General features: G+C 47.7%; 1 protein-coding gene and 1 long non-coding RNA gene across 3 annotated transcripts; one reads left to right on the top strand and one right to left on the bottom strand.

Moving 5' to 3' along the window:
- The first annotated feature begins 6211 nt into the window (after positions 1-6211).
- Positions 6212-12116, top strand: LOC148217733 (uncharacterized). The gene is made up of 4 exons (XR_015800811.1): positions 6212-6675; positions 6863-6989; positions 8076-10339; positions 11923-12116. It is a non-coding gene; the product is annotated as an uncharacterized LOC148217733 (long non-coding RNA).
- Positions 9872-13727, bottom strand: LOC148217732 (islet amyloid polypeptide-like). 2 transcript variants are annotated; one of them, XM_088158503.1, is made up of 4 exons: positions 13075-13727; positions 12570-12666; positions 12297-12431; positions 9872-10310 (listed from the first exon to the last, which is right to left on the bottom strand). In XM_088158503.1, exons 2-4 carry the CDS (start codon positions 12647-12649, stop codon positions 10139-10141), a joined length of 387 nt encoding a protein of 128 aa, XP_088014629.1. In that variant the 5' UTR covers positions 12650-12666; positions 13075-13727; the 3' UTR covers positions 9872-10138. The 2 variants fall into 2 exon arrangements, 1 of the variants encoding a protein (XP_088014629.1); XR_015800810.1 differs by lacking the exon at positions 9872-10310 and adding an exon at positions 10494-10597 and having other exon boundaries at positions 12297-12433; positions 13075-13712.
- Positions 13728-15826: the final 2099 nt, after the last annotated feature.

The raw sequence follows: 15826 nt of genomic DNA, 5'->3' as shown, positions 1-15826 counted from the left end.
AAACCTAACCCTAAACCAAATAACCCTAAACCAACTAGCCCTAACACTAACCCTAAGCCTAACCTTTACCAAAATAACCCTAACCATAACCCAAACCCAACTAACCATAACCCTAACCCTAACCCTAACCCTAGCCCAAATAACCCTAACCCTAACCCTGACCCTAAACCTAACCCTAAACCAAATAACCCTAACCCTAAACCAACTAGCCCTAACACTAACCATAAGCCTAACCTTTACCAAAATAACCCTAACCATTACCCAAACCCAACTAACCATAACCCTAACCCTAACCCTAACCCTAACCCTAGCACAAATAACCCTAACCCTAACCCTGACCCTAAACCTAACCCTAAACCAAATAACCATAACACTAACCCTAAACCAACTAGCCCTAACACTAACCATAAGCCTAACCTTTACCAAAATAACCCTAACCATAACCCTAACCCAACTAACCCTAACCCTAACCCTAACCCTAACCCTAGCCCAAATAACCCTAACCCTAACCCTGACCCTAAACCTAACCCTAAACCAAATAACCCTAACCCTAACCCTAAACCAACTAGCCCTAACACTAACCCTAAGCCTAACCTTTACCAAAATAACCCTAACCATAACCCTAACTAACCATAGACCTAACTATAACCCTAACCCTAGCCCAAATAACCCTAACCCTAACCCTTGCCCAAATAACCCTAACCCTAACAGTAACCCTGACCCTAAACCTAACCCTAAACCAAATAACCCTAACCCTAACCCAACTAACCCTAACAGTAACCCTAAGCCTAACCGTTACCAAAATAACCCTAACCATAACCCTAACCCAACTAACCCTAACCCTAGCCCAAATAACCCTAACCCTAACCCTGACCCTAAACCTAACCCTAACCCGAATAACCCTAACTCTAAACCAACTAGCCCTAACACTAGCCCTAAGCCTAACCTTTACCAAAATAACCCTAACCATAACCCTAACCCAGCTAACCCTAAACCTAAACCTAACCCTAACCCTAACCCTCCCCCAAATAACCCTAACCCTAACCCTGACCCTAAACCTAACCCTAAACCAAATAACCCTAACCCTAACCCAACTAACCCTAACACTAACCCTAACCTTAACCTAAATAACCCTAACCCTTACCCTAAACCCACTAACCATAACCCTAACCCTAACTGAACTAACCCTAACCGTAACCCAAATATCCCTAACCCTAACACAAATCCTAACCCTAAACCTAATCCTAACCCTACCCTCTACCCATACCCTAACCCGTACGCTAACCCTAAACCATACCCTAACCCGTACGCTAACGCTCACCGGTACCCTAAGCCCTACCCGTACCCTAACCCGTACCCTAACACTAACCTGTACCCTTACCCATACCCAACTATAACCCCAACCCTAACCTTTACCCCTTACCCCAACCCCAAGACGTAGACTAAGCCCAAGTCTAAGTCCAACCCCAAAACCTAACCTGGGCACCTCATCCCCCCAGCTCCCATGACCCATTAGGCCCCTGGCCTCTGAACCCCTGGCCCATGGGTCCACTGTCCCCCTAGCCCCCAAGTCCCATGGCCGCAAGGCCCCATGACCACCTGGCCCTGCTGACCTGTGAGCCACCTTGCCCTAGGATGCCCAGGCCCCCTAACGCACTGACTGTCTGGCCTCTGGTCCCCCCCGGCCCCCTAGCCCCCATGCCCCTGACCCAGACCCACCTCCAATACCCCACGCCTGCACCAATTTCGGCACACAGATCTCCCCATCTGGATGACACCCCTACAGCGTCTACCCCGATAACGGCTTCTAAACCCGGCACGAGCGATTTCAGAGTCAATCATTTCAGACACCCCTTTTGCCCCAGCCCCTGTGATTTCAGCTCTTTTTCAAACCACAAGCTTTATTCAACTGCCAGCTCTGCTCTTCTGACTTCACCTGAGCCTTTCTCCATCTCTGCAAGAGCAATCTTCTCCACCTTCAATGCACAGCATCTGTGTCTTGGCTCCAGCCCCGCACCAATTCACCTCCCGCCCCAGAGCCTCGAAGCCTGCCCCAGTCCGTATCCCGCTCCTACGGCGATTTCACCTCCATCCCTTCTAACCCGGCACGAGCGATTTCAGAGTCAATCATTTCAGACACCCCTTTTGCCCCAGCCCCTGTGATTTCAGCTCTTTTTCAAACCACAAGCTTTATTCAACTGCCAGCTCTGCTCTTCTGACTTCACCTGAGCCTTTCTCCATCTCTGCAAGAGCAATCTTCTCCACCTTCAATGCACAGCATCTGTGTCTTGGCTCCAGCCCCGCACCAATTCACCTCCCGCCCCAGAGCCTCGAAGCCTGCCCCAGTCCGTATCCCGCTCCTACGGCGATTTCACCTCCATCCCTTCTAACCCGGCACGAGCGATTTCAGAGTCAATCATTTCAGACACCCCTTTTGCCCCAGCCCCTGTGATTTCAGCTCTTTTTCAAACCACAAGCTTTATTCAACTGCCAGCTCTGCTCTTCTGACTTCACCTGAGCCTTTCTCCATCTCTGCAAGAGCAATCTTCTCCACCTTCAATGCACAGCATCTGTGTCTTGGCTCCAGCCCCGCACCAATTCACCTCCCGCCCCAGAGCCTCGAAGCCTGCCCCAGTCCGTATCCCGCTCCTACGGCGATTTCACCTCCATCCCTTCTAACCCGGCACGAGCGATTTCAGAGTCAATCATTTCAGACACCCCTTTTGCCCCAGCCCCTGTGATTTCAGCTCTTTTTCAAACCACAAGCTTTATTCAACTGCCAGCTCTGCTCTTCTGACTTCACCTGAGCCTTTCTCCATCTCTGCAAGAGCAATCTTCTCCACCTTCAATGCACAGCATCTGTGTCTTGGCTCCAGCCCCGCACCAATTCACCTCCCGCCCCAGAGCCTCGAAGCCTGCCCCAGTCCATATCCCGCTCCTACAGCGATTTCACCTCCATCCCTTCTAACCCGGCACGAGCGATTTCAGAGTCAATCATTTCAGACACCCCTTTTGCCCCAGCCCCTGTGATTTCAGCTCTTTTTCAAACCACAAGCTTTATTCAACTGCCAGCTCTGCTCTTCTGACTTCACCTGAGCCTTTCTCCATCTCTGCAAGAGCAATCTTCTCCACCTTCAATGCACAGCATCTGTGTCTTGGCTCCAGCCCCGCACCAATTCACCTCCCGCCCCAGAGCCTCGAAGCCTGCCCCAGTCCGTATCCCGCTCCTACGGCGATTTCACCTCCATCCCTTCTAACCCGGCACGAGCGATTTCAGAGTCAATCATTTCAGACACCCCTTTTGCCCCAGCCCCTGTGATTTCAGCTCTTTTTCAAACCACAAGCTTTATTCAACTGCCAGCTCTGCTCTTCTGACTTCACCTGAGCCTTTCTCCATCTCTGCAAGAGCAATCTTCTCCACCTTCAATGCACAGCATCTGTGTCTTGGCTCCAGCCCCGCACCAATTCACCTCCCGCCCCAGAGCCTCGAAGCCTGCCCCAGTCCGTATCCCGCTCCTACGGCGATTTCACCTCCATCCCTTCTAACCCGGCACGAGCGATTTCAGAGTCAATCATTTCAGACACCCCTTTTAGCCCACCCCCTGTGATTTCAGCTCTTTTTCAAACCACAAGCTTTATTCAACTGCCAGCTCTGCTCTTCTGACTTCACCTGAGCCTTTCTCCATCTCTGCAAGAGCAATCTTCTCCACCTTCAATGCACAGCATCTGTGTCTTGGCTCCAGCCCCGCACCAATTCACCTCCCGCCCCAGAGCCTCGAAGCCTGCCCCAGTCCGTATCCCGCTCCTACAGCGATTTCACCTCCATCCCTTCTAACCCGGCACGAGCGATTTCAGAGTCAATCATTTCAGACACCCCTTTTGCCCCAGCCCCTGTGATTTCAGCTCTTTTTCAAACCACAAGCTTTATTCAACTGCCAGTTCTTCTGCTTCGCTTCTGGATCCACATTGCTCCGGCTGTGCCATGTAATGGTCTTTCTGCTTTCCACGGCAGGATATTTTTTTTTACCTCTACCTCTCTGTGGTTTGAGCACCTCCTGAACTCATATTTCAGCCACAATCTGAGAATCCTTACCCCATTAACATCTCTAGACTCCCTTTCATATCCCTTAGTGATTTAATATCCAGCCACACACATACCATCGTGCCTCCATATGCCCTAACACAGCCCCAAAGCAGTTATGTTTTCAAACCTTACCGTATTTCTCCAGCTCTGCTTCCTCAGCTCCAGCCTCTCAGTTTCAGTCTAAGAAAGAAGAAAACGCGATTAAATCATATAAAGCTTAAAGATAAGAAAAACATAAAAAAGCACCTTTATTCCCAATACTTGAAACCATATAAATTGCCCTCACTAGGAGCAACCAGTCCCCCAGACCCAGTAGCCGCCCCCCCCCCCCCCGCGCCGCCCCCCCCCCCCCCGCGCCGCCCCCCCCCCCCCCCCGCGCCGCCCGGGCCGGCCCCGCCACCTCCCCCTGGGCCCCGCCCCCCCCCACCACCACGCCCCGCAGCTCCGCTCGGGCCTGCCCGCCGACCCACCCCGTGCCCCGCGCCGCGCCGGCCGGGCCCCGGCGCCACCCCTAACCGCCGCCCGCCCCCCTCAGATCCCGCCCTTACCTCTTCCGCCGCTGCCTCCGCAGTGCCCCGACCCTGCGAAATACACGCTATTTATGGCCAGGCCAGCCAATCAGAGCCCGAGGCAGTTCCGGCCCGCCTATCAGAACCCCCCATTCCCGCCACGCTCGGCTCCACCCCCATCAGTCCCGTTACGGCGTCCCCGCCCGTCGCCTCCCCACTCGCCGCCGCCGCGGACCCCCGGAACGCTGCGGCCGCGCGCTGTCCCGGACCGCCGCCCCCCCCCGCGCTCCGCCCTGCCGCGTGACGCCGCTCGGCCCCGCCCCGCCGCGCGACGCCGGCCCGCCACGCCCTGCCGCGCGTCGCCGCTCGGCCCCGCCCCGCCGCGCGACGCCGCTCGGCCCCGCCCCGCCGCGCGACGCCGGCCCGCCACGCCCTGCCGCGCGTCGCCGCTCGGCCCCGCCCCGCCGCGCGACGCCGCTCGGCCCCGCCCCGCCGCGCGACGCCGGCCCGCCACGCCCCGCCGCACGACGCCGCTCGGCCCCGCCGCGGACCCCCGGAACGCTGCGGCCGCGCGCTGTCCCGGACCGCCGCCCCCCCCGCGCTCCGCCCCGCCGCGTGACGCCGCTCGGCCCCGCCCCGCCGCGCGACGCCGGCCCGCCACGCCCTGCCGCGCGTCGCCGCTCGGCCCCGCCCCGCCGCGCGACGCCGCTCGGCCCCGCCCCGCCGCGCGACGCCGGCCCGCCACGCCCCGCCGCGCGACGCCGCTCGGCCCCGCCGCGGACCCCCGGAACGCTGCGGCCGCGCGCTGTCCCGGACCGCCGCCCCCCCCGCGCTCCGCCCCGCCGCGTGACGCCGCTCGGCCCCGCCCCGCCGCGCGACGCCGGCCCGCTACGCCCCGCCGCGCGACGCCGCTCGGCCCCGCCGTCCCCCAAGACCCCGCCCTTACCTCTTCCGCCGCCGCCTCCGCAGTGCCCGACCCGCTGCAGCACACGCTATTTATGTGGAAGGGCCGGCCAGGCCAGCCAATCAGAGCCCGAGGCAGTTCCGGCCCGCCTATCAGAACCCCCCATCCCCGCCACGTTCGGCTCCACCCCCATCAGTGCCGTCACCGTGTCCCCGCCCACTGTCCCCGCCTCCTCCCCACTCTCCGCCCCCGCCGGGCCGCCAGGGACCGCCCCTAACAGTAAATATGGCGGCGCCCGTCCGGTCACGTGATACCGGACAAATATGGCGGCCCGCATGAAGTTCTGCTCGCCGGCGTTATGATCTGCGGGGATGTGCTGTCGAGGTCCCGCGGGGGGGTGGGCCGGCCGGCTGACGCGGCGGTGGGCGTCGGTGTTGCGGACGGGTGACCCGGGGGACGCTCGGGTCCCGCGGGGGGGCGAGACGCCGTGGGGCGTTGACGAGATGATGCCAAGAGGCGGGCCGCGGCGCCGAAGTTCGGGGCGGGAGGGACAGCGACGGCGGAGACGCGACGAAGTCGGGCGGAGGGCGGACCCGGTGCCGCGCGGGGGGGCGTGGGCGGCATCGGGACCGGCATGGCCGCGGCCAGCAGGGGACGCGGCGATACCGACACTGGCACGGGGTCCGGCGCTGCTCTCCTGCTCCGCCGCCAGGCGGCGCTGCGCTGCCGTCCTGCCGGGGCTCTGGTCACGCTCCTGCTAATCAATAATCCTAATCCATAATTTGGGGTTGGTTTTTTTTTGGATCGTGACACTTGGCACAGGAGGGACATTGCCGGCACAGCCCCTCCCCTGCAGAGCCCAGGGAAAAGACGTGGTCGCTGCCTTTTTTCCTTAGGAGCTCTCTGTGCATTTTGTCTTTCACTGTGTGTGACCACCTCCTTTCAAGGGCAAACTCGGCTGTCTTCCTGACTCACAGCTGCTTTTATTGCTAAGTTTTCTTTGAAAGAGACATGAGCAGCTGGAACACCGAGCTTGGATGTTGCTGCTCTGCTGGAGAGAGGGGACTGGGGTGTGGAAGGAGTGAAGAACCCCCCAGGCAGTGTGGGGCTGCAGCTCTTACTCGGACTGAGCCTCGTTTGTGGAAATTGATGCTGTTCTGTGCTTCACTAGAAAACCGGTATTTTTTCTTTCCTTCGGGTTATATTTTACTTGTGCATGAATTCAGCTGTGTAATTGCATTCAAGTGTGCAGCCAGTGTGGCCACCTCTGTTTTCCTTTCATTCCTCGGGCAGTAGCAACTGCAGAACCCTATTCCAGGTGGCAATGATTTCTATATTTCAATAACATATTTGTTCTTGATGCAGCACAGCAAGATAGCAGCCATGAGTTTCTAGAAGGGTGTAGGGGTGAGAGGCTGCAGGGCCGGAAGAGCAGCGGTCATATCAGCAGGAGAAGGCTTTCTTACTTCTATTTGTTGCATATCGGGCATAGGTAAGTGCAATGGGAGTGTTCTGTGGCTGCAACAATAGCCTTTAATGCATTAAAAAGTAAAAGCCTTGTGTAGAAAGTGGGGGGAAACAACAGAGATTTAAAGAGTCTATAAGTGACTAACATAAGTAGATGCAATAAAAGGTTAAACAAGGAATGCTAATGGGTAATACTGAGCGATATATCCTTAGACAAAATATTCCTGCTTTATTTTATGCTTGTGCACTTGGACTTTTTTAGGACTGGCTTTGTATTTAAACATTGCCTGATATGCGGCGTGTGTGACTTCGTTACTTACATGCTAAAAAGCAGAGGTTTAGTATCTTCGGTTTTTTAAGGGGAATAATGCCATGTTTATCACATTGTCTGTATTCTTAATTTTCCTCTTTTGTATTTTTTGTTTGCTTGCATATTCTCTGAAAGGTGTAGGGAAGCCAGATGAATTGAAAAAGAATCCAATCTATCTAAGGCTCGATTCTCAAGTAATATTTACATCCCTGAAGAAGCCTAGAAATACATAGTGGGATTTTTAAAAATGCACAGAAAATTCTGGCCATGCTGTTTGCAGAGCTGATGAAGTAATGCTTAAATGCTTATTAGTAATTAATTCATTATTAAATAAATGTATTTATTTTCTTTTTTCCATTACAGTCCATTCTTTTCCTGGCTCATTTAGCCCTGGACTGTGCTTGTATCCAGCCTTACTATGGCTAGATGCTTCGTCTCTGAGAGGCCAAGTGCAGCAACAGCAGGAGGGAGGGAGCAGAGCTGTCTTCTCAAGGGAGTACGGGAACAAATCTCACTGAAGGAAGTTTCTCAAGATGCTCTGGCTGATGAATTAACTAACGTAGCTCAGAATGAAAGTTGATTTGGAGTCTGAGGTGCTGGTGGTGTGGGGTTTTTTTACCAAATCTTTTTCTCTTTGATTTTAGTTTGAACGGTTCATACCAAATGCAGATGAGATTCCTGTCAACTAACTCTAGTTATCTTAATTCTAAGTGCTCATTTTCAGCTAATTGTCTAGACACTCTCTGTCATCAGCGAAGAAATAGAGGCACTTCAGGAGTGATTAATCCCATCCTAAAATAGGTGTCTAAGCTGGGATGAATTGGAAGTAGTCTTCCTCCACCAAATAGCAGGAGAGCGCTGACAACTGGTTAGACAAAGAGGAGCTAAAGACAGGTGAGATGGTCCCCCTCTTTTCTCTCTTGGTGGTTTCACTGACTTAGGAACCGAGTTAGATTTTTCAGTATTTGTGGAATAGTTTGATTGTGTGAAATAGATGCTGGTATCCAATCCACCAGATTCGAGAGTGTGTGAGGCAGAAAATAATGTACCCAGTTTCACTGGTCCTGTGCATGGACAGCCTGTGCTTTGTTAGTGTTTGTCAAATGGTAGCTGAAAAAACAAAATCTGGTGCATAAAGCGTGGCTCATATTCCGGGCTGGGATCAGCCTAGAGATCAGCAGCTACCCACAGGGAAGGCTCCACTTGGTTACTGCTCTGTACAAACAATCTCGCAGAGACACTTGAAAGCTGTCCTCTCTCTCATTTGTTTTCTGAAATGTTAATAAATGAAATAAATATTCTAAATTAAAAACAAATTAAACGCACAGTGTGTGTGCAGCGTAACTCAAAAGTAACTGGAATGGAAGGCATTTCAAGCTGGCAGAAGTATTAGTTCAATGGCATATAAACGGTTTTCTCAATAAAATTCAGAATTAATATCCATTAGAACTTTAATGAAGGTTGAAACTTCCCTCAATAAAGAGAGTAATTAATAACACTTTTTACAGTAGGAATCCTGTACTTTTTATTCCCATGCATTTTTTTGTGTGTGAAATGATGTGAATATGCCATTTAACATTAAATTAGCAAAAATGTTTCTATTTCGAGGTATACTTTGTAATGGAAACAAACCAACTGAAGGCAGTTATTGAACTTTCATTTGCCTCTCCAGAACTAAGGTTCTGCTGAATGTTTTTCGTAATTGGACAATAATGTTTTTCGGACAACAGTGAACCCTTCACTGAGGAAGTGTGGACAAAACAGCCATTTCTGTGAAATGAAACAGCTCACCTCTATGAAAATTTGCTTAAAATTTAAAGGAACTTAAAGGTTTTTAAGCCTGCCCTGATTCTGGGCTGAGATAGGAGAAAATAATGCCGTCAGATTCTCATTAAGGTCTGCCCATCTCTGAAATATTTCCCCTGGATTTTGGTAGCAATTTAAGTATGCCAGTGGAAAAAATTACTGAGTTTCTATGATGTGTTTTGGTTCTTGAGCTACTCATTGTTTTTTCTCTTCCCTTTGTTACTGTAGTTAAGGAAAGGAATACCCAAGGATGGGAGTTTCTCCTAGATTGTATCAGAGCTATCTCTTATTGATATTTATTATACTTACATATATTATTATACTTATTATGCTTACATTTTACTGATATCATCTTAACATAAGAACTGCAAATCCTTAAAATCCCCTGCTCAGTAGGCACAGAAGTCTGTGCTGCAAGACCACGTTTCCTTGCTTGCTGTATGTTATAGTGGAAACAGGCCAATCAGTTAACTGCATAATTGTCTGATTATGGTGCACAATGCAGCATCTTTTCTCATCTAGTTGTTCCTTCAACTGTACCAGACAAGATGCTGTAGATGTTTAAAAAACAGAAGATTCTTCTGTTTTACTTTCATTAGGACATAACTTTTGCTAGCATTCTGATATTTATTGTTCTTTAATTAAGGCGGTTTCTTTCTCTTACCAGACTGTGACTATAAAGACATACACATCATGGGTTATCTTTTTCATCCTTTTAATAATAATAATAATAATAATAATAATAATAATAATAATAATAATAATAATAATAATAAATAATAATAATAACATTGTTGCCATTACTTTTCCATTTATTATCGTGACAGATTTTTACAAAGGATTTTAACAAGCAGATTTCTGGAGTTCTTAATGGGGTTGGAAGAATAGCCTATGCATGTCATTGTACATGCATGGTGGAATGATGAACATAAATCACATACCCCCACACACACACAGAGAAAACAAGGCACTGGTAAGACTGTACAAGTAATAAATGACCGAGAGGTTGTTGATACAATAAAAACTGAGCTTCTAGTGTCAGCAGCCATCTCCAGAGCCTAAAGCTGTGCGTGGCTCTGGGGCTCTCTGTCCCTCTTTCCGTAGGTGTTGGAGCCCACGTTGGTGGGCGGGTAAAGGGCCCCGGCGCTGCCGCTGGAGCGCACCAGGAAATCGGCCAAGCGCTGCGTCACACACGTGGCCGTGTTGCATCTCCTCTTCTCCAGCTGGTGACTGCCAAGGTGAAACAAAGACAGCCAGCAGTAAGTCAAACAATGAGCCATCGAGTGTGCCACTTCTCATAGTCATTTGAGCTCTGCTAATGTGGGAGTTCTTTTAATATGTGCACAAATACAGGAACATTAGAATCTTCCCACCACCTACTTTGTTCCTGAAAAAAATCCTTGTGCTGGGTGCTATTATCAGTTTTAATGATGGAGGTTATTCAAATGCAGAGACATGAACTGTCATATGTCGTTTTTATTGATATCCTGCACAGCAGTTTATGACATTTAGAAGACCTGTAATGATAGTATAGGTGAGACACAAAGTGAAAGCAATGATTAAATGTTTAACTTTCAGCTGAACTTCTAAATCTATTTAGAGCTCTTGCTGATATCATGAGGATTACTAACATAATGATGATCACTAACATTTATTCAGTTCTCATGTTTTCACAGAATTACATCCTGCTCTCACTGAAGTGAGTGGTAATATTCCAGTCCACAGCAAGTGGATTAAACCCAAAGACTCTTTCTCCCATCTGCACCACATATCATGAGAAGTAGCAGGCATTGCCAGCTTCTGCCAACTGCAGAATCAAGTGATTCTAAGTAGGATGGTCTTTTGCTCTGTCTCTCTCCCACTTAGCTCTGACTAAACAGAGGTTTCATCTAAAAAAAAAAACCTGCCACATCTCTTTTGAAACACCAGCAAATTGAAAGTTCTGTTGTGGTGAGAGAAAATCCTTTGCTGAATGATACTTTAAAGAGTGTCCGAGGAAGGATCCGTATCTAGAAATAACATTTTATGATCTGAACCGACAGATCATTTACAGAACTCCACGTAAAACCTATGTAGCACGAGGGTTTTTTTTAAATTGCAATGTAATGGTTAGCTTGGGTTTTCAGACTTGTTTCTTAGATTACTGTGTTCTTCCTTCAAACAGAAATACTTGCTCGCAGAGATTGCCTACTGAGTTGTTGCATATTTTCTTGGACTTCTTCATGCTGATATGGCATGAATTAGATATCACTTTGTGGCTAAAATTTACTGTGAAGAGCAGCTATATCCCAGTTTCAAACTCTGAGCAGTTACCAATGTGTTCCTTTGCTTACTGATTATTAAATCTATCATCTAAAATGTCATATAACCTTTTGAAGTTATTTGTATTGATCTAATAATACCAGAGGAAAGGCAGCTATGAAAGGAATGTCTGTCTTATACAGGTTCTTGATTAGTAGATAGGCAGCAGTTCTTAAGCAATTAATATTTTAAATGTGTAATTGCATTACAAGAAAATTGTTGCATAGGGCTTTATATAACCTCCCATTGACTTTCATGGATATTTCTTTTGGTTTTATTCAAGTCCTTACCACACAAGGTTCAAATAGCAACTGGTTCTCACAGAGGTCCTGAAATTGAATTTATAAATAACAATATATTTCAGACAAGTGAAATTCTCTCAGAATCAATTTCTTCTTTTCCTTCTTCCTATGATTAATATTTAATTATGTGATTTTAAAATTGCTTAATTACTGAAAGCATTTTTACCATAAAATAATTCCATTCCAGTAGAGCTGCAGTATTATTAAGAAGGGTATGTTTTCTTTTCTTTCCCCTCCAGGCTTGGAAATCTGATGAACTTTTTAAAAAGGAAGGCGCTTGCAAAATGCACCTTTCTTCACAAGGTAATGTAGAGTTTGCAGCCTCTTTAATTTAAGAAAGTTTATAATCGTAAAATGATCAAATGATTTGAAACAAAGTCCCTGGATTTCACTTTCGACCCTAAATGCTTTGATCTTTTTGTTACAGAAAAACTGATCTTTATGCTTATAGGAAAGCTCTGTTTAGTAGAAGGATATTTTAATATCTTTTTTTTTTTTTTCCTGAGGGAAAAAAAGCAGAAGCAAAGTCTCTCAAATAGCAGGATATCACTGGAACAAAGTTTGCTTCATGATTCAATCTGATATGGCTGGAAGAAACAAGGAAAATCAATACCTTTTTGTCTTTGCTGCTGGTTGTTCTGGCATTTCCTCACTGAGTCCTGAGAGTGTATTGTGTGACATTACAGGCAACATCCATCCTTGTCTCTTGGAAGTACCATCAGATAGATCATCAGCCAGAGACAGTAATCTCTGAACAACAATAAAACAGTGAGCTTGAATAACTCTATTTTTATATTATTTAAGACATGAAAGCAAAAGCAACTCATGCAATAATCTGAACACCTTTTTCCCTAAAAAGAAATAAACATGATTATTTGTCACTCACCCCTCAATAGGTGTAGCTTCCAAACAGCTCAGAGTGACAGAAAGTGCAATGAAGAAAACTGACAACTTCAGGTTGTGCATCTTCCCTTCCAAACTTTCTGAAAAGAACAGTGATTCAAAACTGAAAGCTAACCCAAATACTCTTCAGCACATCCTATCACCGATGCCCATTCTGTCCTAAATCAAGAGCAATTAGTCTTTTTCACGGGCTAGAGTGAGAAAAATGATCCCTTCAAGTTTAGTGACACAATTCAGTTTCAGAAATATAGCTCTCAGCAGTAAATGCTCATTTTCCATCCAGTAGTTTCAATCCTATCCCTTATCTCTGATTTGCGTTTCCTGACATATCCCAGTCTCAAATTCTGGTCCCCAGTGCAGTTTACTTTAAAGCTGTCTTAGTCTTTTCCTGAAAAAATGCTCTTGATTAATAATAGGGGATATAGTGCTTTTCTAAAGGCGCATCTTTTACACTGCAGGGAAAGTAAGAAAAAAGGCAAAGTATTTACCTTTTTGTGGTCACAGATCTAACTGGAGAAGCCAGCAAGCCCTCTTGGTTAGCAGGAAGTGTGCATGCAACAATTCCATGCTTGCATCTGGCTCTGGAGTATCCTTCTCCCTCTTCCTTTCTGGCAAGTCTCACGACTCTTATATATCCTCGACACCTTTCTCAGCTCTGACATCAGGCAGCACAGAGAGACTGTCGTTAATTCCAATCCCTACAGACAGAAAGTGCCCCAGAGAGGAGCAGAGGCAGGTGGGTCATTATTGCACTAGTACATCAGTAAATATTCTCCTGCTGTATGCAGAATGCCCTCGTGAAGGTACTGCAAGAGCATATTGCACATCAGAAATGTAGCCTCAATTTTACAGCTCTGATAAGCTGCTGTGGTTATATTCCCTGTGGGTGTTTTCGTGGGCTAAATAAGGTAACAAAAGTCACAAAGAAAGCCAGAGCAAATGAAACGCCAGGCCACTGGTAATTGAAATACAAGAAAACATGTCTCAGAAAAGATGGAAAAGTTAAAGTTGTGGAGGTTTGCTGTACAATATAGATAGAAAGCAAAGGTATCTGAAGGGATAAAAGCTGTATGATGAATAAGAAAAGAGTGAAAGTTATTTAAATTGACAGATAGAGTTCTCATTCAGGGTAACACAGTAGAAATCATGCACATTTTTCAGTCAAGTTTAAATGTCAATGAAAATTCTGTCGCTATGAATGTAAAATCTCATATTTTAAAAACCAGGTGGATTTGTCATGAGTGAAAATTGAGTCAATTAATGCTTTTCAGAAGGCAAAGACTAGGATTAAAAAGCCAGGAAATGTCAGAAAAGCCAGAAAACGTGCAAATTTATTTCTCTAGTATGCATAAAGTATGGTTGAGGGAAAAATGTACAGCTTTTAATAGACTAAATCCAGTGTTGACGAAATATCTAATTGCAGATTTCCAAGGATACAGATTAGAACCATTTACCTCTGATTTCAGTGGAAATTAGGCAAATCACTTCCCCCTCCCTCTCCCCCCCCCAGAAGTGTGAGAGCTGGAATCCTTCTGCAGTCGACTTAATTTTCTTTTCCTCCTCTCTTTTAGGACAGGAAGAATCACGACTCTCCTGCCATCTTTGCCAAGAGCTGTGGTGTTTGATCAGCCAAAGCCCAGAGGCTTCAGCACCAGAGGTCTGAGCCTGGAGGGCTCCTGGTGCTGCCCGTGCTGCGGGCTATGTCAGAGGATGCAGGGTTCCTCTTTGCCTCCCTGCTGGGATTAACTGCCATGGGAATGTGGGATCTGGGTGAAACTCCAGCTCTCCTGGTGTTCAGGGGAGCAAGGTCTGAGGGACTCCTCTCTGGGGATGTGCGGTGAAGGACTGAATAGTGTGGAAGGAGAGTATTTATAAACTGTATCACTGTTTCTCCCAAAATTGGGGTGGAGCACTGATGGGGGTGGTTGGGTTTGGTCTGGGCCAGCTATTCTTTGTGCAATTTTTAAATTCTCTTGTATGATTTACTGTCCGGTATCTTTCTAACAAAAGCTGACATAAATTTAGATTAAGGATTAGAACTTGGGTCCATTCATTGCAAACATTTGACAAGGCTGGAGGACTGGGGTGGTGACTGCTCTCAGGAAAGGTTACTTATTAATACTGTGTCAGATTTCCCGCAGTGACTGTCAGGCCTGCATGGCTGTGAGTTCGTGCTCTTCTCACTGGGGAAATAAGTTCAGCAAAATTAGAAATGTTAGAAAAATCCAGCCAAAAATTCCACCTCTGTACCCCCTAAGTTTTCCCAGTTTTTCCCAGCTAGGAGCTGCACAGAAGTCAGGCAGGGGAAGTGACAACAGGGAACAGCTGAAAAATTCAAAGGCACAAAGAGGAAAGGGGAAAGGTTTCAGAAAACAATTCTATGGTCTAAGAATAATTTCTGATTCCCTACTGAGAAGAACACGAACTCACAGCCATTCAGGCCTGACAGTCCCCTGCAGTGAGAGCTCAGCACACATCCAGAGGCAAGTCCAGCATCTTAAATGAAAAAATAAAAATAAAAACCAGAAGAAAAAGGTGATTTCTTTTGCTTCAGAGTTATTTCAAGTTCTTAAAGCCCAAGCAACATTTGCTCTTGATTTTGGTTGGGTGAATCATGAGCAGTGGGCACGGGTCATGCCATTCATTGAGCAGAAAACCCGGGGTCATTTAGAGGGGACACAAGAACTGTTTGTGTAGCGACCTCGGGCTGCAGAGGGGCAGGAGAAAGGCCAAGGGAGCTCCCCGGGGCCACCAGGGCCTGTGGGGAACAGAATGAACGCTTGGATGACCAGTGGAGGTGAGGAGTGGATCTGAGTTCATCTACAGGGAAATAAGGAGGGGATACTCTGGAATGAAAAGCTGAGGTGATGAGTTCACCCACCTGGGCACCAGTTGTGTTTGCACAAAGTGGGAACAGAGGTGAAGGTCAATCCAAAGTCGATCCTGCTTGACCTCTGAATTCCAGGATAAGTTTTACAAGCTGCCAAATGAGGGAGTAAAAATACACAAAAATGAAACTGAGAGCATTCATGAGGTTCCTGGGAGTCCATTACACTGTTGTCATAGAATTCTTAATGAGTTTTGAGCTTTTAATGACAACAATTCAGTACTTTCTTTGGATTAATCACTGTGTAGGATTTGGGGTTTATCTGGATTTTAAAGGCGTCGTGGTGGCCCTGACACTGCTCAGGAGCTGGTAGGAAAAGCAGGGTCAGAGCTCCTGGCAGGCACAGGGTGTTT

Source organism: Sturnus vulgaris, unplaced genomic scaffold (assembly GCF_052056855.1).
Source record: "Sturnus vulgaris isolate bStuVul1 unplaced genomic scaffold, bStuVul1.hap1 Scaffold_320, whole genome shotgun sequence".
Lineage (NCBI taxonomy): Eukaryota > Metazoa > Chordata > Aves > Passeriformes > Sturnidae > Sturnus > Sturnus vulgaris.
This window is presented reverse-complemented; position numbering and strand designations above follow the sequence as displayed.